Here is a 25970-nt window from a genome sequence, read left to right on the forward strand (position 1 = left end):
AGGTGAAAGCGTAACCCAGTACTGCTGCTTTTTCTGGGATTAGAGTTCCCTATCAAGTCATCCACTAAAATATTTCTGAAGATACTCTTGAGTATCAGGCACTGACACGACGCCTGCAGAGGCGGACTGACCGCTGCTGTAGCTGTTGTATGGCGGCAGCTGAGGAGGGCAGCGCCCACCGCCGCTGAAGGGCGCCCCCTAGCGGGCCCGCTCCACTCGGCGGCGGGAGGGGCGGGGCGATGGCAATGACTGACAACACGACCCCGCTTGCGATTGGCGGGTTCCGCGGGCACGTGCCGCTGTGGGCGGGGCCAGCGCTGTCCTTCCGCTGCCGGCGCGGCGCGGGCGCGTTTCCGGCCCGCCGCGGGTGCGGATTGGGCCGGCGGCGGGCGGGCGGGAGCGAGCGGCGCGGCGGCCATGGATCTGTTCGGGGACCTGCCCGAGCCCGGCGCCGCCGCGGGTGAGGCCGCGACGCGCTCGGGCCCGCGCTGTACATCGGGCATGGTCCCTGGACCTGCCCGGTCCCGGCCCCGGCCTGCTGAGCCCGGCCGTGAGCAGCGCGGCTCCGCGCACTGCCAGGCCGCCGCCACAGCGAGCTTGAGGGGCAGGGGGGAGGGTGAGGGGACGGACTGGATAAGCTGCCGGGTTTGGTGGGTTTTGTGGTGTTTTCTTTTCCTCTGGGGCTCGTTCCGCGGCAGTATAGACCGTGCTTTTGCATTCTGTATGAGCTGCAGTTCCTTGCGGTTTAGACCATGTTGGAGCCTTTCCCCTCGCTGTGCTGCTGAGGGATGTTAATGCTAGCAAAAATACCCAAAAACCTCTTTCTCAAGACAAAGTTCACCTAGGCCCAGGCAGGTGGTTATTTTGTTGTGTAGCAGCTGCTAAAATTACAGGTGGAAGTAAGGCTCTCCTGGTTTACCACAGCTGTGCTGGCTTCAGCACAGTCATTTCAGAACAACATCCCCCAGGAGACCCTGCACTGCTTCCTACTCTGCCCTGGTGCCTTGCAGGGAAAGATTGCCCAAAAAGGGCCTCTGCTGTTTGATGATCTCCCACAGTCCCAGCAGTGCTGACTCAGGTATGGCTGCTCTGTTCCTGTCATTTGTTTGGTTTTCTGCGTTTTTTGCATCAGCATCTCTTTCAGATGAAATGTGTGTAAATCCTGTTGTTTGTTAGACAGAAAAAAGACAGTAGGGCTGTCAGTGCTGGTATGCAGACCAGTTGCATCCTGTTTGGTTTTTTATAATCAGATGTTATAGATGTTCCACATATGTTCTATAAAATATTCTATAAAAATGTTCCCTGGAACAAATGCAAAGCCTGGATTTGCTCAACTAGTTGTGGAAGTAGAAATTTGGCTGTCTTTGGTAAACTGACATAATTTCCTCACCTCAGGAGAGACATAGGCAAAGCATTATTCCCTGAAAAAATTAGTGTTCAGTTATTTCTTTTTGTGCTCCAGGAAAAGAAGGCTCTTTGCTCTTTGATGGTCTCCCACCAGCCAGCAGTGGTGACCCAGGTAAGGAGCTGTGTCCTTCATCACCCCTCTCTGGGAAAAGCTCACAGTGCAGCCTGTTGTGTTGGACACATAGCAAGTTTCCCTGGTGCTTATTTCTCCAGTCCAGATATGCTGACACTTGTCATGGCAATTTGTGCCCCAGTTGTTTGAATCAGGATTCTGAAGCTTAAATTAGGCCTGTCCCAGAAATACATTCCTGTCTTTTGGGGACCCTCATTCTCTGTCTGAAAGCTCCCTGCTTTGGGAGGGAAAGTGTCCCCTGGTGCAGCCACTGCCCTGGCTGCTTTTCTGCTGTAGACATGGGCTGTGTCCTTATTCCTTGCTGAAAATGGCTTCAAATCCTGCTTTCTGTCACTTGGGAGGAGCTGAGATAATTACTATACCCATAGGACCCTAAATCTACAGAAGGAAAAAGACCAGATTTATGACATCAAGTTTTGCTTGCTAGCTTTAATTTATAGCCTTCTTCTCAACCCTCTAAAAAATATGCACATTTAGAGTAATAAAGTAAGTTTCTTTGTATTGCTGTGGGCAGAGATCATAGAGGAAAATATTAATAAGAATAATGTGGAGATGTTCCAGCCTGGAACATTAACTTCTTTAGATATTAACAGGAAAAAAAAAATAAAAACCCCACAACAAAAAAAAACCCAAGCAAAACAAACAAGCAAAAAATCCAAAATTAAAAAAAAAAGCCTGGCAGCTAAGAAATAAAACCTGTGGGTTGTTCAGTAATAACTGTGGTCACTTAATGCTTTGTGTGTGTGTGAGCCTGCACTCCTGAGTGTGCTTTGGTATAAAAGGACTTGCTGCTGAATTTATGCAAGTAAAACAGTTGTGGAACACTTGAGCCACCTGCATTTTTGCTTTCTTTCAGCCTCCAGTGCTGCTAAGCAAGTCTCATCAGCAGAGAGCCAAGAGAAAGGGCAGAAGAGAAAGTCTTTGGAGGAGGAGGAGGAAGAGAAGAATGGCAGGGAAGAACTTGTGGAAAAGAAAGTTTGTAAAGGTTTTCAGACAGTTTGAAAACAAATGTACTCAATTTGTACTTTTGGCGTTGGGCTGAGTAAGTCCAGAACAAAGCTAAGCTTTGGTTCTTCAGTCTGCTTGCCTTTTCAGCCTCTTGTAGGAAACAAACTGCTGCAGGGGCCTGTGGAAGCTCCTTGAGCTTCTGTCTGCCTCCTTCACCTTCTTACTGTCCCTGCTGAAGCAGCAGGAACCTCAGCACTGGCAGCATAAGTGTTTGTGCTGCCAGGAGGGGGATTGGGTTTGGAGCCTCTGTAAGGCTGGATCCACAGCACTTTCTTTTGCCACATCCAAAAATCTCTCTGCTGGCTGCTAAGGATGCCAGAGAAGGGGAGAGACAGGCTTGTTACAGACAGGCCTCTGGCTTCAGTGCCTGTGTGCTGTGTTGTAGCTTTGGGACTAAGATGTGTTGAAGGGTACAGAGGAAGGGACATGTCCTGGGAATGTCAGACCTGTCGTTAGAGCAGCCCTTAAAGCTGTGCTTTACTTAACCTGCAGGTTCAGTGCCTTGTGCTTCCCCTGCCCACCCTGCCCCTGTTTGATAAGAGTCCTGTCCAGTGCCCAGCAGTCCTGCTTGGCTACAGCTGCCTGCTAAAATGAGGGCAGGCTGCTTTTAGAGCTGCTGACCTTAGGGACACATAAAAACCCACGTTACAAAATTAACATATCCTATTTAGCAGCAGATGGTTGATGTTTTGTTGCAGGATGAGGGCTGCACAGGAGGACAGGGTTCTGAAAGTTGAGAACTTACTGGTTTTTAGCCTGAGCTGAGGAGACAGAGGAGTTTGATTTGCATGCATGTGCCTGCTTTGTTCCCCTTTAGGATCAGTGGGCATTCTTGGACTGAAGGGTTATGTGGCAGAGAGAAAAGGTGAGAGGGAAGACATGCAGGATGCACACGTCATCTTAAACGACATCACTGAGGAATGCCGGCCTCTGCCCTCCCAAATGTAAGTGTGCCCCAGCTGCCAGAACAGCCATCCTGGAGCTGAGGGAACTCCAGCTTCACCTAAGCCCATGGGATGATCCTTTTTGCATTGAACAGCTGATGCTCTTGTCTGCCTGTCTTGTGGTGCATGGTTTAGGCTTGTTATTGGGAGATCTGGGGTGAATCATCAGCTAGCTGTGTTCCCAGGCAATTCACAGGGTTGGTGTGTACAAAAACCTCCCTTTGAGGGCTGTTTAGTGAATTCAGTCACTGACTTTACAAGGACCATGGGGGCCTCATAACTCTGGATGTTGATCCTCTATTACCCAAATGTAAGTGGGTATGTAAATTTAAGAGAATTCTCGAGCATCACCTTGATACTGGATTTAGCTTTTGAACTAGTAGTGTCCCAAGAGATTTGTGTTCTGACAGATCCAGATTTGCAGTATGTAGCATAGTTGGAACAAGCTTAGACATGGAAGGTACTGTAGGATTGGCTGGACTTAAATCTGTAGTGCTGGAGAGTTGCAGTGTTTATCTGCTTCTATGCCAGGCTGAGGTCTGTAAACCCTTTAGCCCTTCATTTTTTTTGAGGAGTGGAAAACTGCAAGAAAGTTCTCAGCTCAGTGCTGGAACACATAAACCATGAAAATGCTGAACATATGACCTCAGAGACCTGCTACCTGTTGTGCCTTGGTGTGCAGGATTTTGGGTCTGGCTGATACAGGGCAGGGTATTATGGAGAGGAATGTACTCAATCCCATTCCCTGGCTAATGGCTCTCTTGGCCTCTTTCTGCTACTTGTTGTTCCCCACAGCACACGTGTCTCGTATTTTGCTGTTTTTGATGGCCACGGAGGAGTCAGAGCCTCAAAATTTGCAGCACAGAATCTGCACCAAAACCTGATTAAGAAATTTCCTAAAGGTGAGAGGAGTGGAATAAGGGCTGTGGGACAACCATCATCTTTTCTGCCTTGGCAGTGGATAAGGAAACTGATCTGTTTGGGTGTAGTCCTACAGTACCCATCCCTTATTCCCAGAGGGCTTGTATGACTGCTGTGTCTCCTGGGGAAGAGGGCTAGAAGCATTTTTGGCACAAGGGTGCAAGTAGCCAATTGAGATTCACTAAACAAGTGTGAGATGTGCTGCTGCCAGTTTTGGCAGTGCCACATTAAGTGTGCAAATACTCCTGTGGTGGAGAGGTTTGTCATAAACTCTCCACATACACTACTGCATAGATTTCTGGTAGGATAAGCCCAGGATGTGCCCCAGCTGCTCTGCAGAGTCCAAGAGATGCACTGCCTGACTGAATGTTGGATGAGCAAAGAGACAGACTAGGATAGATCAGATATGTTTTACTTGGAACTTAGTTGCTGTTGTCTGTCTCACAGGTGAGGTAGCCAGTGTGGAGAAAACTGTGAAGAGATGCCTTTTGGACACCTTCAAACACACAGATGAAGAGTTTCTGAAGCAGGCATCCAGCCAGTAAGTGCAAATGCTTTCTGTTCATTTGTATTTCTTAGTGTGCTTCTCTGAGGCCTGAGTTGTGAGCAGGGCAGAGGAAACCTTCCTTGTGGAAGGTTTATGTGGACTAGGAAAGATGGAGATTCCATTTCAAATAAGTCACTTTGTTACCAATCCTTTACACGCATTTGGTTTGGTTTTTTACTGTTACTATTTCACATCTAGTGACACCTCTGTCGCAGATGGAGAGACTGTTGGTGCATTTGAGCCTGCAATTCCCTGAAAACTTTCAGTTTTAAGTAAATTGCAAACTGGCTCAGTCTCCTAAGCCTAATCAGAGCAGCAAGTTTGACCAGGCAAAAGGAAGATGCTTTCTTGAGTCTTTCACAATAGTGTCTTTCTCAAACCAGCCTCTAGTCAGAAACATGACTTATGGCAAAGGCATGACAAAGGATCACTAGCACTGTATTGATGATGAAATCAATCATATTCATTCAGCCACATTCCAAGTAAGGAAAAACTGGGTGAAATATATGTAGAAATTAGTCTCTCAAACCTAGTTTCAGTGAAGAATGGCATCATGGACAGGACTAGTCTGGTAGCTGTAATCTAAGAAATGCTTCTCATTTTACCTAGACCTCTATAGATAAAAGCTTAACTACAGGAAGTGAAATAGGAGGAGAACAACTGAGAGAGTGGTGCTGCTGCTGAGGTGGGGTGGTGGGGGAGGGGGCAGAGATACTGTGAAAGAAGGAAGGAAAGTGTAAGCAAATAAAAGAAGGCATTTCTGGTGCAGAATTGTCTGTGCCTTCCTTTTGCTGCAGAGAAGCAGCTTCCCAAGGAGCAGTGTGGGGTACTTGTTAGCTTGTGGTGTTACAGCTTTTGGGCAGCCATCAGGGCTGAGCCTGCTGTGCTCACATGTGAGGTTTCCTTGGAGCTGAGTGTGAGGAAGAGTTGGTGTGGGAGCTGTGGCTGGCAGAATTTACACCAGCTGGGTGTTGGCTGTGCATTCAGAAATCTGTGTAGTTCCTCTGTCCTTGTCCAGCTTGCTGTTTATCACCAGCCTGAGCTGCTAGCAGGCAGCTGCTGTAATCTCATTTTTGTTCCCTTCAGGAAGCCAGCATGGAAGGATGGCTCCACAGCTACTTGTGTCTTAGCTGTTGACAATATTCTCTACATAGCCAACCTTGGGGACAGCCGGGTAAGCAGAATGGAGACCACTTGATGGCATCTTTATTCTGCCCAGAGCTTTGTGGGGTTGTTTGTTTGGGATGTCTGACTTGTCATGAGCTACTCAACTGTTCCTAGCATCTTGTTTTGGATGGGTACAGAGTGCTTCTGTGTTGTCTCCCATAGTGTAAAACAATGGTGTGTGAAAGCTCTCTCGATGGTGCTAAATATCTCACAGTATCAAGAAGAGAATATTTGAGTATTTCAGTTGGAAGGGACCTATGACAATCTTCTGGTCCAACTGCCTTGACCAGTTCAGGGCTGCCCTAAAGTTACACCATTGCTCAAATGCCACCTAAACACTGACAGTCTGGGGCATCAGCCACCTCTCCAGGAAGCCTGGTGCAGTATTTGATTATATGCTCTACAAAGAAACACTTCCTAATGTCCATCCTGAACCTCCCTGGCCCTGCTTTGAGATCAGCACTCCCATGAGATCAGCACTTCCCTCTCCATGCCCTCTCCTCAGGGAGCTGCAGAGGGGGATGAGGTTGTCCCTCAGCCTCTTCCTCTCCAAACCAGACAAACCCAGAGCCCTCAGCCTCCTCCCAGCTCACACCTTCCAGCCCCAGTGTGGTTCTCCTCTCCTGGACACACTCCAGCACCTTCCATCACCTCCAGTGCTGGAGTGCTCTGGGTGAGGCTGCCCCAGTGCTGAGCACAGCCAGACCACCCCCTCTCCTGACCCCCTGGCCACTGTTGGGTGCCCCCAGGGTGCCACCTGCCCTCCTGGCAATGGCTCCTACTGAGCTGCTGCCAGCCCAGATTCCCAGATCCTTCCAGCAGGGCTGTTCCCCAGCCACCCCTCTCCCAGCCCACACTTGTGCTCAGCATTGATCCAGCCTTGGTGCAGAATCCAGCACTTGGATTCTGTAATTCTGTGCCACTGGCATTGCCCAATGGTCAATCTGTGCAGATCCCTCTGCCAGGCTTCCTATCCCTCCAGGGACTCCACAGCACTCCCAATTTGGTATCATAGCAAATTTGGTAATGGTGCATTCAGCTCTTGCATCCAGATCACTGATAGAAGTACTGAATAGCCCCTCCTGCCTAGGAATGTGCCCTGAGAAACAGCACTGGCCACCAGTCACTGATGTAGGACAGTCACTGCAGTTTGGGGCTCTCTCTCAAGAAGTTGCTGCAGTTGTGTTGTTGTTTGATGGTCTTTTGTCAGCACAGGCGATTCTGTGTCGTTACAATGAAGAGAGTCAGAAGCACACAGCCTTAAGCCTCAGCAAGGAGCACAACCCCACCCAGTATGAGGAGAGGATGAGGATACAGAAGGCTGGGGGAAATGTCAGGTGAGTGCCTGAGGCTGTCAATGAGCTAATCCAAGCCCTAGCCTGATTGTGGGCCTGAGCACTGAGGTTTTGAAGTTTCCTGAGCCTAGTATGCATCCTTAGTGAGAGAATGTGTTGTTGCCTGAGGAAGAATTCGATTACTGGAGTTGGTTGATGGTTCCCATAGCCTTACAATGGCTGAGGCAGGACCCATGTGAAAGCCTGGCAGTGGGACACCAGTATAGGCATGCTTAAGCTTGACCTACAGATTTGGACCTATGGAGCTGGATTGGATTGGTGAAGAAGTTACTGCTTTCTGCACACTGTGATGCTGAACATTTCCTTGCAGCATGACTCTTCTCCTTGTCCTGTGAGAGGGGGCATGGTTTGTGAGCACAAAAAGCTCTTGATGTCAGTTGATGTTGCTCCCCTGGAGTTAGCTGATGAACTGAGGCTCTCTGCATTGGGAGGGAGTTCTCTGGAGCCAGAATGTGATTATCTTCATGTTCCTGTGCAAAAAGGAGTTCATGGCTGTTTAGGAAGCTAGTGCCAAACACAACAGCTAAGTCTTATTTCCCTGGCTAGGTCCTCTCTCTTCTTTGAAGGGTGTTTCTTGATTTAGTGGTGTCTTCACAAAGAGAGAATTCTGAAGTATCTTCATGCCTGTGGAGGCAAAATGCACCCAGGCTGGAGAGGGTTGGGCTCAGTTCTGTTCTGCTGTGTCTGGAGCGCTTTGTTCCCTTATCTCTGGGGAGCACAGGCTTACCCTTAGCACTGATCTCTCTTTGCACATGGCAAAGAGATGGCCCAGTGTCTGCTAGCTCCTTTCAGAACTGGTCTCTGACTGCCTGGGAGCCTCTCCCACTGCTTGCAGTTCAATATTTTGGGCCCAAGAGATAAGCCACAAAGTGTGTGAGAGTCAGATCTCTTCTCTGTGACGTGCCTTGCTTCTTGCTTTTATCTCAAGCAAGGCTGCTTGGACTGTGGGATGAATGAGTTATGTGTGTTCCCAGGGGGCACAGGAGAGCCATTTTGGGGAGGAGATGTTTGATTGTTGGAAAGGCAAAGTGTGGGAAGCTGTTTCTCTAGAGAGCTTGGTTAATTAGGAAAGCTTAACAAACCGGAGCTGTTTCTTAGGGGGTGTTGTAATGCAGGTTTCACAGAACTGCTTGCTGCAATCAGTGGTTACTAAAGCCAAGTGATCAGGAGCTGATCATGCCTTGTTTCTCACTCCTGGGAGCTGTGCAGCTGAGCCAGTCTGTAGGGGTTGGTGTCCTCAGGAGGGGCTGCTGACTCAGACCTCTTGTCTCTGCCACTCTGTGCTTCTAGTGCAGAGCAGTTTGCTGGATATCTTGCCAAAAAATTATCTCTATTCAGACTATGTCAGCAGGAGTTCAGCTCCCATATAACTCTTAGTGCCCCAGTTTGCTAGGCTAAGCAGGGCTTGACAGGATGACAGAAAACAGCCTTGAAGTCTCCTGACTTCATTTCTTCTTCCCCCTCACTTGTTTCCCAGAGCTTCACACAAACAGAGAAAGGGAAGGAGACTCTGAAGGGAAGATTTGGACTTGCTGGGGAAGTGAGTCATTCTTGGTAGGAGTGGATGGATGCACAAAGTGTCCCCATCAGGCAGTCAGTGAAATCACACCTGGGGGAGGCTCTCAGTGTTTTGTTTCCTCGTGCAGGGATGGAAGAGTGCTGGGAGTGCTGGAGGTTTCCCGCTCCATCGGGGATGGCCAGTACAAGCGCTGTGGTGTCATCTCTGTGCCAGACATCAAACGCTGCCAGCTCACACACAATGACAGGTAAAGTGTGCCCTTGCATGGGGCTGCCTGGCCCAGCTCTGCTCTGCAGGAGCTGCACAATGTTTGCTCTCTTGTGAGAGCCAAGGCACTTCTGACTGATCCCCCCAGAATTACAGGGTGCTCTTACTGCTGATGTCTCTGCTTCTGTTCCTTGTCAGAACAGTGGGATAATGCTGCTGCTCTGCCAGGGTACTGTAAAGGCTCCTCCTGGGGGAAGCAGCCTCATAGCAATAGCATAGACAAGCCTTAAATGTCCTTTGTGCTCTGATTAAGTTCACAAACCAGCATTCAAGCAGTTAGTTAAGGCTTGAGTCCTTGGGTCTACATTCTGTCCAAGAGTTGTTTCTAGCAGCTGTAATACCCCTACTTTTCATTTAGCTCTGATACTTGAAGATTTGAGATACTTTTCCATTATATGATTGGCAACAACAAATTGCAGTGAGCTTTCATGTCAGTGTGGCCCTGCAGACTCTCAGAGGTGAGAGTGTAACCCAGTACTGCTGCTTTTTCTGGGATTAGAGTTCCCTATCAAGTGTTCCACAAAAATATTTCTAAAGATACTCTTGAGTATCAGGCACTGAAATTATGTCTTCAGAGGCAGACTGACCACTGCTGTAGCTGGTTGTAGTTTCTGTTGTCCTGATGACTCTGGTTAGGGCTCCTGGTTAATACAGTTCCCTGTGCAGGCAGGGAGTGCACAGCAGGCTGTCTCCCCATCCTAGGGGGATGCTGTCCTTGCCTTGGGATTTGTGTCTCCTCAACCTTCTGCAGCCTGTGGCAATATTTTGTGTCAAGAGTTTTCTGATCACATTTGTGTCACGTGCTTTTCTTTTGAATTTGCATATTTAAGTTACCACATGCCTCAGGAGTGTAGAAATGTGCTGTACATGAGGGATGCAGCTTTGTTTCTCTATTTCCTTGCATTAGCTGCTTCACAGGGAAAATACATGAATGAAAAGGACTCAAAGGAAAAAAGCAGTTCTTAGAGAAACAATGGATCATTTCACCAGGATCATATATGATCCTGTCAGTGTTGTAGGACAGCCAGGATATCCTGATACAGGTCTTACTTACACTGATTGCCTGGCTCTTTGTCCTGTGTTTTGAATTGCCATGTAGGTCCCAAGGGATTTTCAGATGAGCTTTTATGGCATCTTCCCTTTGGATCTAAGCATGGATGTTCATAAAATACTTTTGATTGGAGGGATTTTGGTGTAGCTGCCTTGGAACCTGTCTCTGATTTGCAGGTTCATCCTGATAGCGTGTGATGGCCTCTTTAAAGTCTTTACACCAGAAGAAGCTGTGAACTTCATTGTATCCTGCCTGGAGGTGAGGAGAAAGTGACATGGGGGAGGGTTTTGCTTGAAAGTTTGTTTTACTTGCCAACGATGGAAAATACAATGTAGCCACAAATTGCTTTGTGCCCATAGGATAAGAACATCCAGATGAGAGAAGGGAAGCTGGAAGCAGACGCTCGTTTCGAGGCTGCCTGTAACAGACTGGCCAACAAGGCCGTGCAGAGGGGCTCGGCCGACAACGTCACCGTCATGGTGGTGCGCATAGAGCACTGAGGGAGCAGCTCTGCTGCCTGCAGGGGAGACAGGAGAGCTCTGTGTGCATGCACCTGTGCCTGAGGGAGGGGGGTCCTGCTGGATGCTCTTCAGTGTAAATAAAGATGGGCTTTTTTCTACTAGGTTTAGCTCACTTAGTGGTAGGGTTGAATGTCTTGGCAAACGCAGTAAATTCATTTGGCAGAGGGGCTGGCAAGAGGCATCTGGGGGCATGAGCCCTGTTTCAGATGGGACAGTTCTGCTGCCCATATCCTTGAGCTTTGTGCAAGACCCTGCCATTCCAGGACTCAGGGGGAGCTCCCAGACACATGCAGACTGAGGTAGTCTAGGCCAGCTTGGGATGTCCATACTAGGTAGCAAATCCTTTGACTCTGAAGTTGGACTGTGAAGCTGCCTGCAGCTGAGGGACACAAACACCCCTTGCAGAGCAGCAGCATACCTGCTTACATTGCTGTGCTTGAAGAACATGTTGAAGTTTTACCAAAATGTTGGTATGGTTTGTTCCTGATGGTTTTTTTTTGGTAGAAGTGTTTTCAGCAAATGGACTTGCCAGGCAGCTGAGCTGCAGAAAGGCTCTGTGCTTGTCTGTGCTATCTGAGGAGAAGGCATCTCAGGTTTTAGGTACTAATGAGTGTCTGGTATCTCATCCTGTCTCAGTGCCTCTACCAGCTGTTGCTGCAGTCAGTGTGCTGTTTTCCAGAGAAAGTCTGGCTTAAGACCAAGTAACAGAATGAAAGCTCAATGGATTGGGCTACCTAAGCACTTAAGTTTCCAATTTCCCACCCTGTGTGTGAGGAGGGGCAGTGAGGGAGGTGAGGCAGAGCTGTAGTCCCAGGGCAAGGGGGCAGGGGCAGGCTGGTGCCTATTTTGTGCAGCACTCTGAGGCTTCCCTGGCTCCTTTCTGTCTTCTGTATCCTTGGAGCTTTGGGAGATGATCCCAGCTCCTGGGCTGTTTGCTGGAGCACATGATGGCTGTCCTGTTTGGGACAGGTGGCTTGACCATCTTTTATTTCTGCTCCAAGAGCAGTCAGTTACACTTCATGGGCTTAGTCTGAGGCTTGGGCTATGCAGCCTGCCTGATCACACTGACTGCATCTCCTGCACAGGACTGAGGAAGGAAGTGGTCCTCAGCCACAGATTTTGGGTAATGCTTGTCCTCTGCCAGCTTGTTCTGTTTCCAGCCATTGCTGTGTGTTTTGATGTAAGGTTGTAGTGCAGGATGAGCTGAGAGGAAATGCCTTTGTTAACAGCACACTCTCCTGTTTTTACTCTTGAAAGGCAAATTTGGAGAGTCCAGACAGAGTAACACAGAGTTGCTTCTGTTTGTGGCAAAAGTAACTTGCTTTCCCTTCTCAGCTCCCCCTTTTTTCCACCTCTTGCACTATGCCATGCTGCAAGAGCTGAGCAATGCTCCCAACTCAGGGGCAACTCTGAATTCCAGTGCAAGAGCTGATGAGAGCAGTGTTAGCTTGTCCTTCTCTGACTGTTTTCCCTCACCCTCCCAAATCTTATAACACTGCTTTTCTTCCTTTTAGGAAAAGTTCTGAAAGCACAGCTCCAGCTAGGATCAGAATATGCAGTGTTATGGTGCAGTGAATTACCATAAAATGTCCATTTTTCATGGTAAAGAGGAAAAGGAAGGAGCAGGTCTCACCATGCTTGGGAGTAGACAGCCAGGTAGAAAAGCAGGCTCAGCTTTAATGGAAGTAAAAAAAAGAAAAAACAACTATTTTACTGTAATTTTATGGTAAGACAGGGTCTGCAGGAAGTTTCCTGAAAAAGCACTCTCCTTGCCTCAGTGCAAGGACCAGGACCATGCACAAGTGCTCTGCATGCAGTTCTCTCCCTCGGGGCTGACAGAGCTTCTGTCCCCATCCAACACTTGAATACTTTGAGTACCTCTGACTTAACCAGCTTTTTCAGTTTTGTGATCAAGTGCACTGGGCTCTTGGTGTCTCACCTGCACAGGACAGCCCAGCTGGGCAAGTGCTGCTTCCAGACACTGAGTCTTTCTCTGCCTTCTCAGGTGTATGTAGTGGAAAGAGAGGCAGCTGATCAGAGCCAGGCTGCCTTGGCTCAGGGTGTGTGGGGGCTGGGAGGTGCTGCCATGGCCAAGCTCTGTGGTTGGGCCAGGAATTTGCTGCCCACTTGATCAGCTGGGGATGAAGCACAACATTGCTCTCAGAGATGAGTTCCCTTTGCTTTAGGAGAAGTCAGCATTGAGACTGTCCCCCTCCTCCCCAGGCACAAACACCCCTACTCATAAATTGCTGCACTAACAGCTCATTCACAATGCTCCTCGAGATGCAGCCCTGGGGAAGGGCAGGCAGGGCCAGGGCCATCCTGGGAGAAGGTGGGGCTGGTACAGCTCAGGCTATCTGCAGTGCTGCTGGCACCACTTGCCCAGCACCCAGTGGTACTAGGAAATCGAACCTGCCTTCCTGGTGCTTCTCCTGCAGCCCTGCCTTGGTCACGTAGGGCTGTGGCCATCCTCACTCTGCAGCTATCTCAGCCTGAGCACAGAGGGTATCTGTGCTGCACACAGGCAGGCCCTGTGCCACAGGCAGGGAGTGCCTGCTCTGCAAACCCACGGCACAGCAATTGCCTTTGATCAAAGGGCCCATTACTGGACTTTGCTTTGATGATCAGTGCAAAGGATGTTGGCTCCTGCCAGCAAACCTTCTCTGCTCATACACTGCAGGGCAGCTAAAGCAATACAGAATCTGGCTTAGGCTGCTGGAATTAAGTCTAGACAGAGAAGGGAACAGAAATGAACGCATGGGGCTTTGTACCAGGCATGATGGGAGCAGAGCCCTAGGGAGAAGGCAGCTATCTGCTGCCCCTGTCAGCAGTGTTTTCCAACATAAACCTACAGGCCTGGTCTTTAGATAAAAGCAAATGCCTTTAGATCCTGGTCAGGCTGCTTTATTATTATCATCATCTTCTTAATGAACTTTTGTCCATCTTCAGCTGGTTATGCAGCAGAAGCAGTGTCAGACCAGACTGCAGTTCCTACATGGGCAAATGCAATTCCTTAGGCTTGGTGCTGAGCAGGGCAGACAGGATGGTGGCTGGCACAGGTTCAGCCTGGTACCTCTTCACACTCCCAGCAGAACAGCACTGAAATCGGAGCCACTTCGAACTGTGAGGGGAGAGCCAGCTGTGTTGTCCACGAAAACAGAGGCATACTGCCCAGCCTGGGGGGAGAGAGGGATTAGCAGGGCTAAGGAGAGAGCTCTCCCCTGCACACAGCAACCACGAGCTGGAGGAGCTGCCCCTACCCTCCTGGGAAAACAGCAGCACAGGGCCTTTAGGGCAGCCCAGCCACAGTCTGCTGTGGTGCCCTAGCAGAGCTCTGCCCTGTCTTGGGGCTTGGGGGTCACCTGAGAAGAGCCCGGCTGCCCAGTGCTGTCACCAGTGGAGCTGGCAGCACTAACCTGCAGGTACAGGGTGCCCGTGACAGAGATGGTGAAGAGGTCACTGCTGTTCTCCAGCCGAGATACAGTCTCCAAATGGCTGCAGGAGAGGGAGGGTGGTGGTGGGGGGAGCAGGCCCCTCCTTTCCCAGGGCTGCTGGACTCCTTCCCCCCTCCCAGCATCCCTGGCCTTGCCCTGCCCTACCTGTTGTGCTGGCAGCGGGACTGCACACAGATGAGCACCCGCAGGCGGCTCTGTCGCCATCCCTGCCTCTTCCTGCGCGGCTCCCTGCGGGCTGTGACAGAGCGGGGACTGAGAGCGGCCCGGGCTGTGACAGAGCGGGGACTGAGAGCCGGCCCGGGCTGTGACAGAGCGGGGACTGAGAGCCGGCCCGGGCTGTGACAGAGCGGGGACTGAGAGCGGCCCGGGCTGTGACAGAGCGGGGACTGAGAGCGGCCCGGGCTGTGACAGAGCGGGGACTGAGAGCGGCCCGGGCTGTGACAGAGCGGGACTGAGCCAGCCCGGGCTGTGGCAGAGCGGGGACTGAGAGCGGCCCGGGCTGTGACAGAGCAGGGACTGAGCCAGCCCGGGCTGTGACAGAGCGGGGACTGAGAGCGGCCCGGGCTGTGGCAGAGCGGGGACTGAGAGCCGGCCCGGGCTGTGACAGAGCAGGGACTGAGCCAGCCCGGGCTGTGACAGAGCGGGGACTGAGCCAGTCCGGGCTGTGACAGAGCGGGGACTGAGCCAGTCCGGGCTGTGACAGAGCGGGGACTGAGCCGGCTCGGGCTGTGACAGAGCGGGGACTGAGCCGGCCCGGGCTGGCTGGGGACTCACCGATGTGCAGCGTGGTGCTGAAGGTGTAGTATCCTGCAATGGGGGCTGTGTACTGCCCGCTGGTCAGGTTCAGCCCTGGGCCACGGTGGAACATCTCCTCCCTCTCAGGCTGGGATGGGGAATGGCTGGAGTTAGAGGAGTCCCTGTGCCAGGGCAGGTGCCCCTGCAGACAGGGAAAAGGGGCAGGCTGGGCACTTACAATGTAGAACGAGCCCAGCTCCTGCCACATCTGCTCCACACCAATGTCTTCACACGTCTGGCAATGGAAAGCTGCTTCCACACGATGCTGGGCCCCGGCCTCGGGCTTGCCTTTGCTGCTTTCCTCCTTACACCCTTCCCCAGCTGTCCTGCATATCTTTGCCACGCCTGACCCCAAACCCCACCAATGGAGTTTGGCATTAGGAACGGAACCTTCACTTCTCCTGGCTCAGCTGCCCAGCCCTGCTTTGCCTTGTCCTGCTGTCCCCGCAGCTCCCACCCTGGCTCCCCGCCCCGGTACCTCTGAGCAGGAGCTGCAGCTCCCTCAGCAGCTCCTCCGGCATCCTGGGGGAGGCCGGGGCAGCCGCGTTTGCTTTTCCCGGGGAGCCGGGCCCCTCTGGTGCCGTGTGAGCGCCGGTCCCGCCGCGGCCCCGCTCGCCGCTCGCCCTGCCGGGGCTCCCGGCCAGCAGCATCCACGCCTGCCGGGGCTCCAGGCGGGCCGCCCCGGGCTCCCCCCGTCCCGCGGCTGCTCCCGGGGGTTCGGTGCCGGTGGCGGCAGCGTAGAGGAGAGCCAGGAACAGCTCCGGCAGCCGCATTGTGCCGCCGCTCCCGGCAGCGCGGCCCCGGCCCCGCCTCGCTGCTGGCTCTGCCCTCGGGAGATGCCCGCCCTGCCCCGCGTGGTTCCAACGCTTCGAAAGTCTTTAGGTGGTTTTTGGAGGGGCAAAAGGGTTCTTAATAAACCACAAACCCACAAACGAAAAGAGAGTATTTAACCAAAGCGTGTTTATAAGGAAAAGCCTTTTCCCTGCAGTGCTTGGGAAGAACATGCTCCTGGTGCCCCAGCCAGGCTGGCACAGGGCTTTCCACCTCCCACTCGCCAATCTGCCAGAAAAGGGGAGCATGGATGCATAGGGTGGCAGGCAGCACTGGGGCTCTCCTACCACCCATGGTCACCCTGGAAAGGTTCTGTCCACTTGGAGGTGTCCATGAAGATGGAGGAGGAGCTGTGGAAGAGCCAGAGGCAGGGCAGGGAGCCCTCACACGTCCAGAGATCCTTGGTGCAGTCATACACCTCCATTTCTACCCGGTAGTCCCCGTCCATACCCTTCCAGTGGCCACCGGTGACAAAGAGCCGGTCACCCAGGGCCACCATCCCACCGTTCTCATGAAGTGTGTGCAGGAGCTGCACCTGTGTGAGGGACAGGGGGACATGTGCAGGGACTCCTTGGTGACCTCCTACTCCCATCACAGAAGACAGTGATCCACCAGATGTCTTTCCCTACCCCATCTTTTCTTTCTGTGGGGTTTGGGGGTCTCTGGCCTCGTGTGTGTGATGGGGAGCAGGGGAGGAAAGAATGGGGCAGCCTCAGCTCTGCAGGTGTTAACAGAACCAAGGGACAAATGGGTAGAAGGGGCAGGGGGTGCTGGCACTGAGGGGAAGCAGCTGGGGACACCATTCCCATATCCCTGGGAGGCTGATCATGCCTGGTCCCACATCCCACCTTCTGCCAGATGTTGGCCTCTGGGTTGTACACGTGGACCTTCTTGGTGTTATCCCCGATGAGGTAGATGAGCCCGCGCAGAGTGGCACAGCGTGGGGCTGACAGGTACTTGGGGATGAAGGGAGATGTGATCACACCCCACAGATCTGCAAGGAGCAGGCATTAGCAGTGCATCCCACCCTTGGCTCTCACTGCAGCTGCCAGTTGCTGAGAAAAGCATTGCTATTTCAGGGGGAATTTGAAAGGGAGGAGGCAGACCAGCCAGGCAGTCTGGCACCCACAGTCCCCATCCCAGTGCAAGGTCTTGCATAAAAAATAGTGGGGGGTGGGGACATGGTTTGTAGGGATGCTGTGGGATGGGAAAAAGTCTCCTTGGGGAGGTGGCATTGTCACAGGGTGTTGGTTTCTTCCTAAGGTAGGCAGCCTCTCCCACCCCAGTTCCCCAGAGATTCCACTCCACCGAGGTTCAGGTCTGGGCTGTGTCAGAAATCTGTGACTCAGAGCTAACAGCCACACTCCTGGGGCTCCTGGGCCCTGTGTCAGCCATCATCACACCCTGCCATCACCCGCTCACATCCCACAGGACCGTGCCTGGCAGTCCAGGGGTCACCTGCCCCCTCAGTCCCTCTCCCAGGGACAGCACAGGTGGGGTGTGGCAGCAGGGTGAGCTCTCACCTTGAACAGGGTTGTAGCACTGCAGAGTGAGTGCGTTGTACTTGACAGCACAGGAGCCCACCAGGTAGAGTTTGCCCGAGCAGCTGGCAGCTGCAAAATTGCTCACGTACTTGGGGGCTGGGCTGATGGCACACCAGCTCTTGTTGTACGGGTCGTAGCGCTCCACCTCCACCACATCCACTGTTGTCCCTGCAGGGTGACAGGACACTGCAGCCACCCTGCTGCTCTGGGGCATGCAGGGACCCCCGGGCCAGCAGCAGCCACAGGGTGTGTGCAGCCTCACCCCCGATGGCGTAGATCTCCCCGTTGAGCACAGCGCTGGTGTGGTTTGTCCGGGCTCTCAGCATGGAAGCGATGGGCTGCCACAGCCCATCCCTGGGGCAGAAGCACCAGGCCTGTGTCGTTGACCACGTGTCATTCTGGGACCCCCGGGAGCCACCTGGAGAGAGACAGGGCAAGGTGGGCCACCCTCTCCAAGTGCAGCTGTCCCTGGGTATCCCATGCCAGCAGCCAGATTTGCCCAGGCAGGGAGTACAGAAAGGATTTTGCTCAGAGAGGAACCTCACACCAGTGCCTCATGCTCATATCACTGTCCCCTGTCCTCCACTCCTGCTCCTTGCAGCCCCCACCCTGCACCAGCAGCCCTGGCACTGACCTGTGACGTACACATCGTTGTTCAGAGCCACCAGGGAAAAGCCCCATTTGTTGTAATCAGGGAAGTCAGGCAGAGCCATCCATCGCCCTGGAACCCAGCAGAGCCAAGCAATGACCCCACAGCCAGCAATGGCACTCTTTAAGCCACCCCTGTTTCAAGCCCATCCCAACCCATCTAGTAGCTCTCTAAACTGACACTAGATTGACAAGAGGTGGCTTCAGGTCAGACAGATGGTTAATTAACATGAAGGGAGGGGGAGGAAGTGGAGAGCACTTACTGCTTTTGGGGTTGTAGAAGGCAAAGTTCCTGGTGGCAGCCGGCATTTCCAGCCCCCTCTCCTCATCTTCATCCTCCAGCACACGGCCACCAACCACCACCAGCACCTCCTCTAGCTTCTGTGGTGGGGCTGGGGGGTTCTTCAGGGCACTGGTGCCACTCTGCCCCTGATGAAGAGGCCAGGGTGGGGCCATCAGGCTCCTCCTTCCTGGCTCAGAGTGGCATTTAGGGGAAGGGGGTACCCACCATGGTGCGGGATCGGGTGACGAGGGCCTTGCTGGCATCTGAGTCACGAACAAGAGGCTCAGTGGCAAGGAGGTTCTGCAGGTACTGGTCAGGCAGCGAGACCAGGTGGGTCAGCTCCAGCAGCTCCGGCAGGAACTGGGCTCGGGATCCCGGCTCGTGGCGTACCCAGCGCAGTACAGCCTCAACCAGGCTGCGCTCCTCCTGCACCTGCAGCTGGTCATTGGAGAGGTAGACAGCCAGCCTCTCCTTGGAGAGCTGGAGGAACTCCTCCTGAAGAGAGACGGCTTCAAAGTTCTCCTGCAAGAAAGACCAGGCCTTGGAGGAGACCTCGGGGCAGCCGTGGCTCTCACCAAACTCACAGATACCTAGGCAGTTGGTGGCATCCATCTGCTGCCGGAGGTAGCGGCTGCAGACCTTCTGGATAGCAGGGAAGTGGAGCTGGCTGGAGGTCCTCATCAGCCCCTCCACGTTGCTTTGGTTGATGGTCACCTTTCCCGTGTAGGCAAAATCAAGCAGCATCTCCAGCGCACCGGGGTCTACTTCCTTCAGCTCCACCCGAGCTGCGATGCTCTCAGCAAAGTCACCGGAGAACATGGCATAGAAGTAGTGGCTGCAGAGGGCCAGGATGCCTCGGTGGCAGGGAAACTCCCGCCCGCCCGCCACCAGCGTCACGTCGGCCAGTTTGGGGTTGCTGCGGAACTGCTGCAGCCCCTCCAGCACGCCCTGGGCGTGCGAAGGCAGGCAGAAATCAAAGTCGTCCATGTTCCTCACCATGGTGCCGGGGGCGGCCGTGGGGCCGAGCAGCGGGAGGCGAGGGTGTCCCTGCTAGGAAAAGGCCACGGTGTGTCCCTCTCCCCCTGCCGCGACCCCTCCCGCCTTCCCAGCGCCGAGTCACGGACAGCAGCGGCTGCACCAGCGCTCCCCACAGCCCCCCGCCCCCGGCAGCCGTGTTTTCTCCTCACCGCGCCGCAGCTGCCCTGCCTTTCGGGGATGATTTTCGGGGTGATTTGAGCTCTCTCGGCGCGGTCTCTCCCGCTCTCACAGCGCTCCCCAGCCCAGCCCGCGGGAGCGAAGGGGGCGCGGTGCCGGCGCTGGGCAGGGACACGCCGCATGACACGGGATCAGCCGGACCAGGGGCATCCGCTATTTTTAGGCGGCACCTGGACGCTGCTCCCCGCTCTTAAAGGCACCGTACGGGCAGAGCTCTCGCCGCCCATCCTTGTCGTTGCCCCATCGCTTTAGGAAAGCCTGCCCCTCGCGAAGGGGTCGGCTGGGCACTGAGGCTGGGGGGACAGGCTCCCACAGCACCCTCCCTTTATACCGTGGGCAGCAGAGGGTCCCCGCTCGCCCCTCCTCGCTGCCCCGGCTAGTCCTGCCGCTGCGGCTATAAATATAGCTGGTTATCTCACTCGGCGGCAGTCGGGGCCTGCAACACCCGCCATGGGACAGGGGGATTTGGGCTGCTGAGGCGGCCCGCCCAGCTTAGCAGCTTTCTTCACCGTCCCGGAAAGCCTCGCTCAGCTGGGACAGAACCGAGAAGGTTTTTATTGCAGCCCGCGGCCTCCGAAGCCCCTCGGCATCACTCCTCCAGGCTGAAGATCTCGGCCTCCTTCTCCTTCCAAAAGGCGAAGCTGCGATCGATGTAGCGACAAATCTCGTCCCCCTCCTCGGCGGGCTGTCCCGGGCGCTGGGCCGGGCTGTGCGGAGTCCCGAAGTACCGCGCCTTGATGTCGTCGAAGCCGTCGCGCCAGCCGCGCCTCCCGGCCGCGATCTCGTCGATGACGGCGCGGTGGAAGGCGCGCACCGCCCGCCAGCCGTGCCGGCCCAGCTGCTCGAACACCTCGAAACAGAGCAGGTGGCGGCCTCGGCGCTCCTCGGGGGGCAGGTCCTGCTCCAAGATGCGGAAATAGCCCAGCATGAACATCTCCAGCGACAGGCTGTCGTACTCTGCCGGGCCGCCCCCCGCCGCCGGCACGAACTGCTCCGGGGAGAGCAGGGTGCGGGCGGGGGGCGGCGGCGGGGGCCGGCGGGCGGCAGCGTCCCTCCAGCCGCTCAGCAGCCTCTGGATGGCCGCTCTCTGCCGCGCCAGGCGCGCCGCAGCCCGGGCCCCGCTCCCCGCCGCCTCCCGCGGCTCCCCGGCGCCGGGCCGTAGCGGCGCGTACGCGGAGCGTCTCCAATGGCTCAGGAACAGCATCACGATCCGTTCCTTCCTCAAGCTGCCCCACTCCGGCCCCGGCCCCTTCCCGTGCCTCGGGGAGCCGCCGCCGTCGGAAAACGCCTCCTCGCAGCTGATGCCCGAGTCGCTGGCCGCCTCCGCCTCGCGGCCCGCGGCCGCGCTCCCCGCGGCGCCCCAGGCGGGCTCGAAGGCGCCGCGCAGGCTGCGGACGCAGACCCCGCACTGGCGGATCTCCCGCTGAGCCAGGCTGCCCCCGGGCTCCCGGGGATGCCCGCCGGCCGCGGGGAGAGCGCAGGGAGCGGCGGGCGCGGCGGCGGCAGCGCAGGGGTCCCGCAGCCCCTCGGCGCTGCCCAGCAGCGCGGCCAGGCTGTTGACGGCGCCGGCCAGGCGGCTGAACCAGAGCGGCAGGGGCTGCCCCGGGGCAGGCGGGGGGCTGCGGACGGAGATGCTGAGCAGCGGGGCGGGCAAGAGGGCGCGTAGCTCTCGCACCAGGCGCCGCAGCTCGCTCTGGTACACTTCGCCACGCCGCCGCAGCCGCAGGCTCTCCACCGCCTTCTCCAACTGATGCAGGTCCGCCTCGGTCAGCAGCTCCCCGAACGGGCCCAGCACGGCTTGGTGGGAGGCCGAGAAGCTCCAGGAGGCTGCATCCTGTGGGAGAAGCACTCAGCGACTTCCGACAGCCCGCGCCCTCTGTACTCCCCGTGCCGCTCGTACCTGCCCTCCCGCCGGGTCCTCGCTCGCCAGCCGGGCCCGCAGCCGCCGCACCATCACCTGCCGCTTCCACTCGGGGATGAGCCGGCCCCGCTCATCGTGCGTGGGCACCAGCGATTCCGCGTCTACCTCCGCGGGGTCCGGCCCGGGGGGCCGCGCCGGCCCAGGCGCCCCGTCCTGTGCGGATAGAGTCGTGGGGGGCTCGAAGGGGTGCGGCCGCCGAGGGGAGAGCCGGGGGCCGCGGGCCGAGCCAGCGACCTACCGCGTGGGCGAGGAAGGGCGCCGGGATCCTGGCCCGCTGCGAGGGCTTGCGGAGCTTCAGCTCCGCTGGCACCGACCTGCCGGGCTCCATCCTGGGGAAGGGCAGCAAGGGGTGGTGGGCCCCAACACCTCCAGGGCCCCCCCAGCTAAGACGTGACCCGGACCTCCTCGGGGAGGAGAACCCTCCTCGGGGGACAGCCACGGATGGATCGGATTCCTTCGGAGAACGGGATGAAGCTGAGGAATCCCCCCGAGCCTGGGGCCGCCCCATGGCTACCAGCACTTCTCCGGGCTTCCCATGTCCCCAGCCCGTCCTCCCACTCCCTGGAGCGACCGGCTGGCATTCCTCGGGGATGGGGGTGCCCAGTGCCCCAGCCCCAGTGGGGTTTTACCTGCTGCAGGGGGCTGAGCTGGCTGCTGAAGTGAGCCGGTCGGGTGCTGTCGTGCCCTGCTCAGGGAACATCCAAAGGTGGTGCGGCTGCACACCCAAAGTCCCTCTGTTGGAAGCAAGGAGCAGTACGGGGCAGGAGGGGAGGCTGGCGTGGTCGGCAGCCCTGGAGAGCACAGGGGCCAAGGCTGCAGCTCTGGGGCAGGGCACAGAGGCGTCCAGCATTGTATTAATATTTGATGGGGCATCGAGTGGCAGCACCTGGGCTCAGTGGGTGGAACTGGCGCCGTTCCTGGAGATAGTGGCTTGGTGACTTGGCTCCAAGCCTTGTCCTGCTCTTGGGGACAATGGAGAATGGCTGAGGCTGGTCATGGCCTGAGGCCAGGTGCTGGGGACATCTTGCACGGGGCACTGAGGGCAGGTTCTGGCAGTGGGGGATGTTCAGCAGAGGGTTCTGCTGCACCTCTGTCTGGGCATCGGTTACTGGCATTCAGCCACATTCCTGTTCCTTCCCTCCACCACCATCCATTATATATGGCCAGCATGGACTCGTGGGGCTCACTTACATGTGAGAAATTCAATCGAGGGGCTGGAATAAAATTAAGAAGCAGCAGATCTAAGCCTATAAACACCGATTAGCTGGTGAGGATCCATTACAGAGTGGGCCTCTCAGACCTCGCTGCCTCCAGTGCTGGCTGCCACCCAGCTGTCATGGGGAGAATGAGTTTATGCTGCCCAGCAATAGAGCCACAGCGTGAGCACAGGTTATGCTTTCCTGTTGGAAGGGGGAATTTGCTGGAAGCCCTTTGGCAGAGCCCTGTACCCCCAGCCTGGAGAATTTCTCCACAGCTCTCCACAGTGCAAAGGTGTGCAGGAGAATGAGAGGAGAGGAAGTTCTGTCCCAAACCTGCATCTCTGCCTCTTTTCTCACCCTGTTCTTCAGGAAAGCAGGCACTGCTCAGAGAGTCTCAGGGGACTTTCCCTTTTCCTTTTCCTCTTCTCCCTTTTCATTTCCCAGTTGCATACCCACAAGGATGAGCAAAGCAGCACAGAAACAGCCAAGGATGGCCCTCCTCCAGTTCCAACGAGCACATTATTCCCTCTCCACCAGTTCTTAAGCCTTACCCCACCCTCTCCCTAAGTTCCTGCAGGCACATCCTCCCTCTCCCACAGCTCCCACTCCCCCAGTCCTGCAGTAATGAGCAAACAGGCAGAGGCCCTTCTCAGCATCCTGGTTTTCATTTCAGAGGGGCCGTGGAGGCTCCACATCCAATGGGATCAAGGGGAGGAGGTGCACGTGGTCTCCTGAGCCAGCTTTTCTGCCCCGGTGGCCACAATGGTCCTTCCTGCCCTGGCCCATTTCTGTGCAGCTCCTCCAGCACTCCCTGCACACGCTGCTGGAGCAGGGGCTCGGTGCCCCTCCCCATTGGAGAGTGTCCAGGGCACTCAGAGGTTCCTTGGCTGTGTCTGAGTGCCAGCACTGCCCAACACTGCTGTTCATAGTCACCCACTGCAAGTGAGTGATCATGGTGACTTTGGTGGCACCACAGGGCACAGCTGGAGCTCCCCCATGCACAGAGGCAGATCCTGTGGCCCAAAGCCCACCTGGCAGTGGGCTGCACACCTCAGTGCTTGCCCAGCTCCCTTCCAGGCTGTCCCTGCTGGGGAGGGACTGTGCCAGTCACAGGACCTGCTCTGCTGAGCTGCTTTCCATGGTGTGTCCTGTGCCTGGGGCTGCTCCTCCCCAGGACCTTAGTTTAACTTCAGGAGGTTCTGACGGCCTTTTTCTCCAGCTTATCAAGGTCCCCGAGGCTGTAGCACCATCTTCTGGTGTCTCAGCCATTCTGTAGAGAACTGTAACTAATTTTCTTGTTTTGGCTTCTAAACTTCATATTTATTTTTATATTTCATATCCTTGATATCTCAAAAGCAGTGGAAATCCAGGGAAGGAGGGGTTGAGGAGCTCCTATTTCTATACCTTGCAAAACTTAGTGTTTCATATCTAACTGATCCTGTGGGAGACTGATGAAATCTGGGATCCTCCCCATGGGCTGTATACTTGCAGAAACACTGCTGCTGAAATCACAGAGCCACACTTAGTTGAGAAAATACAGTAAGAGGGACTTTCTATTTCTGTTCCAAAGGGTGCTCAGGGAGCAGATTTCTCCTCACAGCTGGAGAGCTCACAGAGAAGGAGGCCAAGAGGAATCAGTCAGTGAACACCACAGGAAGAGAAGGAATCAGCCCACAAACCCCATATCTGCATTGGCTGCAGACCCAGCCATGCTGGGCAGGCCCTATTCTTTGCCAAAGGCTGTAAGTGAAGCAGGAGCTCAAACTAAGTGCTATTTCTTTTCCTATATCTTTGCCCAAAAGCCCTGTAATTTCAAAGTTATAATAATTTGGAGGGTTCCCACCTTCCTTGGCAGAAACCTGTCTTTTGAACCAAGACTATGTGGAATGATGACTTGGGAAGACAAATAGTATCACTCCACACATCTCCATCTTCTTCCTTCTTCAGCTTCTCACAGCAGTCATCTCCATGACCCCCTGGCTACCAAAAAGCAGGCCATACAAAACCAACATGCTGCTGAACTGCAGAAGTAGGACCACAGCACAGGCAGACACAAGTCCCAAGGGGAAGGAGTTCAGTTTGCTTCTGTCACAACTGAACTTCAGAGTCTGAAGCTTTCTGGTGAAAACAGCCTTCAGCTGTATCGTGGTGGCTTCAGCAGCAGCCTTGGCTCACTTGCCAGAGCTCAGCATCCTGCACTTTACTGACATAAACGTTACATGTATTCTGCCCTGATGCCTGTGAAGGTTCACCTCCTCAGGGAGGCCAGGGTGTTACCAAAGCCATGAAAGGGACAAGTCCGGCAATTGCTGCTACTGCCACTACAACTGCATGGCCAGAGCCTCCTCCCACCAGGGAAGATTCTCTTCACACCTGGAGAAAAGCAGGTCATTCACTGGTCAGACTTTTAGGGAAGTCTCTTCAGGCATCTCCCTTCCTGTTTCACCCATGCAATGGATGTGAAAAAAGATCACAGAAAGCTGCTGACAAATGGAGCAAAATTATTTCTGGAGATCTCTGCTCAGAGACCATAAGCTATGGGCAAAAAGCACTTGATGTGGGCTGCAACAGAGAGACAAGTGTGTGTCTGGAGACACTGGGGCAAGGAGGTTGGGATCAGTGTGAAGGTGCACTTGTGAAGGCCATGGGGTGTCAGGATAAAGAGAAACAACAGTGTGCATCCACAGGGGTGAGAGGGAGAGGAAAGATAACAAGCAGACAACTCCAAACTGGTGAAAGGTCTCGTGTTCCAGAGGATGGCGAAGCTTTGCAGAGGTAGGGGCAGCATATTTTACCCACTCAAGCATCCTCCTGAGGTCAAGGTTGAATTTTTTACTTTATATTCTCTTCTTACAGGGTTGCAACTATGCACTGCAGATATTCCAGGCTCTTCTCTGAGAATCATGACAGCTGCTCCCATCCTGCAATGGCCTGATGGGTATTCAGAAAGGAAATTATGTGAGCTGGTGCCATGTGAATATTAGAAGCGTGTTAGAAACAACAAGCCAGGGAGAGTGACTGGACCAGGAATGATCAGTGCTAAGCCACTTCTTCTCCAAGAGACACCAAGGGGGACAGTAGCAGGAAAGATGAGGCACTGAGGGTGGGTGGTGGGGGGTGATGGGACAAGAGGCACCGAGCAGGGGACACTGGAACAAGAGGCACTGTGGGGTGGGCGAGGCTGGATAAGACACTAGCGGGGCATTGTTAGTGAGAGGAATGACAGATTTGTCTTTACA

At 54.8% G+C, this 25970-nt stretch overlaps 4 protein-coding genes across 8 annotated transcripts; 1 reads left to right on the plus strand and 3 right to left on the minus strand.

The window, feature by feature from the left end:
• Positions 1-359: 359 nt before the first annotated feature.
• Positions 360-12152, plus strand: ILKAP (ILK associated serine/threonine phosphatase). Its single transcript, XM_079314783.1, is given in 14 exon segments — positions 360-458; position 460; positions 1011-1061; positions 1063-1078; positions 1463-1519; positions 2397-2525; positions 3366-3492; positions 4288-4394; positions 4861-4954; positions 6047-6134; positions 7343-7464; positions 9129-9248; positions 10496-10577; positions 10679-12152. Coding segments are annotated over 14 exon segments (1176 nt in total). The 5' UTR covers positions 360-417; the 3' UTR covers positions 10820-12152.
• A 667-nt stretch (positions 12153-12819) lies between these two features.
• On the minus strand, positions 12820-15887 carry LOC306806267 (erythroferrone-like). Of its 3 annotated transcripts, XM_079314828.1 has the most exons (7): positions 15569-15887; positions 15269-15435; positions 15070-15178; positions 14440-14530; positions 14257-14335; positions 13914-14016; positions 12820-13831 (listed from the first exon to the last, which is right to left on the minus strand). In XM_079314828.1, exons 1-6 carry the CDS (start codon positions 15861-15863, stop codon positions 13918-13920), a joined length of 840 nt encoding a protein of 279 aa, XP_079170954.1. In that variant the 5' UTR covers positions 15864-15887; the 3' UTR covers positions 12820-13831; positions 13914-13917. The 3 variants fall into 3 exon arrangements, with proteins under 3 accessions (XP_079170954.1, XP_079170952.1, XP_079170953.1); XM_079314826.1 differs by having other exon boundaries at positions 15070-15435; XM_079314827.1 differs by lacking the exon at positions 12820-13831 and having other exon boundaries at positions 13891-14016; positions 15070-15435.
• Positions 15888-16030: 143 nt separating this feature from the next.
• Positions 16031-19733, minus strand: KLHL30 (kelch like family member 30; the record flags this gene model as incomplete). Of its 3 annotated transcripts, XM_079314824.1 has the most annotated exons (9): positions 16031-16456; positions 16770-16915; positions 17445-17633; positions 17728-17883; positions 18100-18186; positions 18377-18542; positions 18622-18918; positions 19036-19446; positions 19584-19733. In XM_079314824.1, the coding sequence occupies 9 exons, from the start codon at positions 19731-19733 to the stop codon at positions 16205-16207; spliced, it is 1854 nt and encodes a 617-aa protein (XP_079170950.1). In that variant the 3' UTR covers positions 16031-16204. The 3 variants fall into 3 exon arrangements, with proteins under 3 accessions (XP_079170950.1, XP_079170949.1, XP_079170948.1); XM_079314823.1 differs by having other exon boundaries at positions 18622-19443; XM_079314822.1 differs by having other exon boundaries at positions 18622-19446.
• A 467-nt stretch (positions 19734-20200) lies between these two features.
• ESPNL (espin like) lies at positions 20201-22975 on the minus strand (the record flags this gene model as incomplete). Its single annotated transcript, XM_079314825.1, has 4 exons — positions 22162-22975; positions 21771-21861; positions 21512-21685; positions 20201-21445 (listed from the first exon to the last, which is right to left on the minus strand). The coding sequence occupies exons 1-4, from the start codon at positions 22380-22382 to the stop codon at positions 20201-20203; spliced, it is 1731 nt and encodes a 576-aa protein (XP_079170951.1). The 5' UTR covers positions 22383-22975.
• Positions 22976-25970: the final 2995 nt, after the last annotated feature.

This window comes from Erithacus rubecula (assembly GCF_903797595.1).
Source record: "Erithacus rubecula genome assembly, chromosome: 11".
Lineage (NCBI taxonomy): Eukaryota > Metazoa > Chordata > Aves > Passeriformes > Muscicapidae > Erithacus > Erithacus rubecula.

Bases quoted from the DNA above. Each gene is read 5' to 3' on its own strand.
- LOC306806267 (XM_079314826.1), bottom strand. From the start codon at position 15,863: ATGCGGCTGCCGGAGCTGTTCCTGGCTCTCCTCTACGCTGCCGCCACC. The intron at 14,531-15,069 runs GTGAGTCCCCAG...GCTCTGTCACAG, and splicing joins CAGCACCACGCTGCACATCG to CCCGCAGGGAGCCGCGCAGG. The intron at 14,336-14,439 runs GTAGGGCAGGGC...CCTCTCCTGCAG, and splicing joins TCCCGCTGCCAGCACAACAG to CCATTTGGAGACTGTATCTC.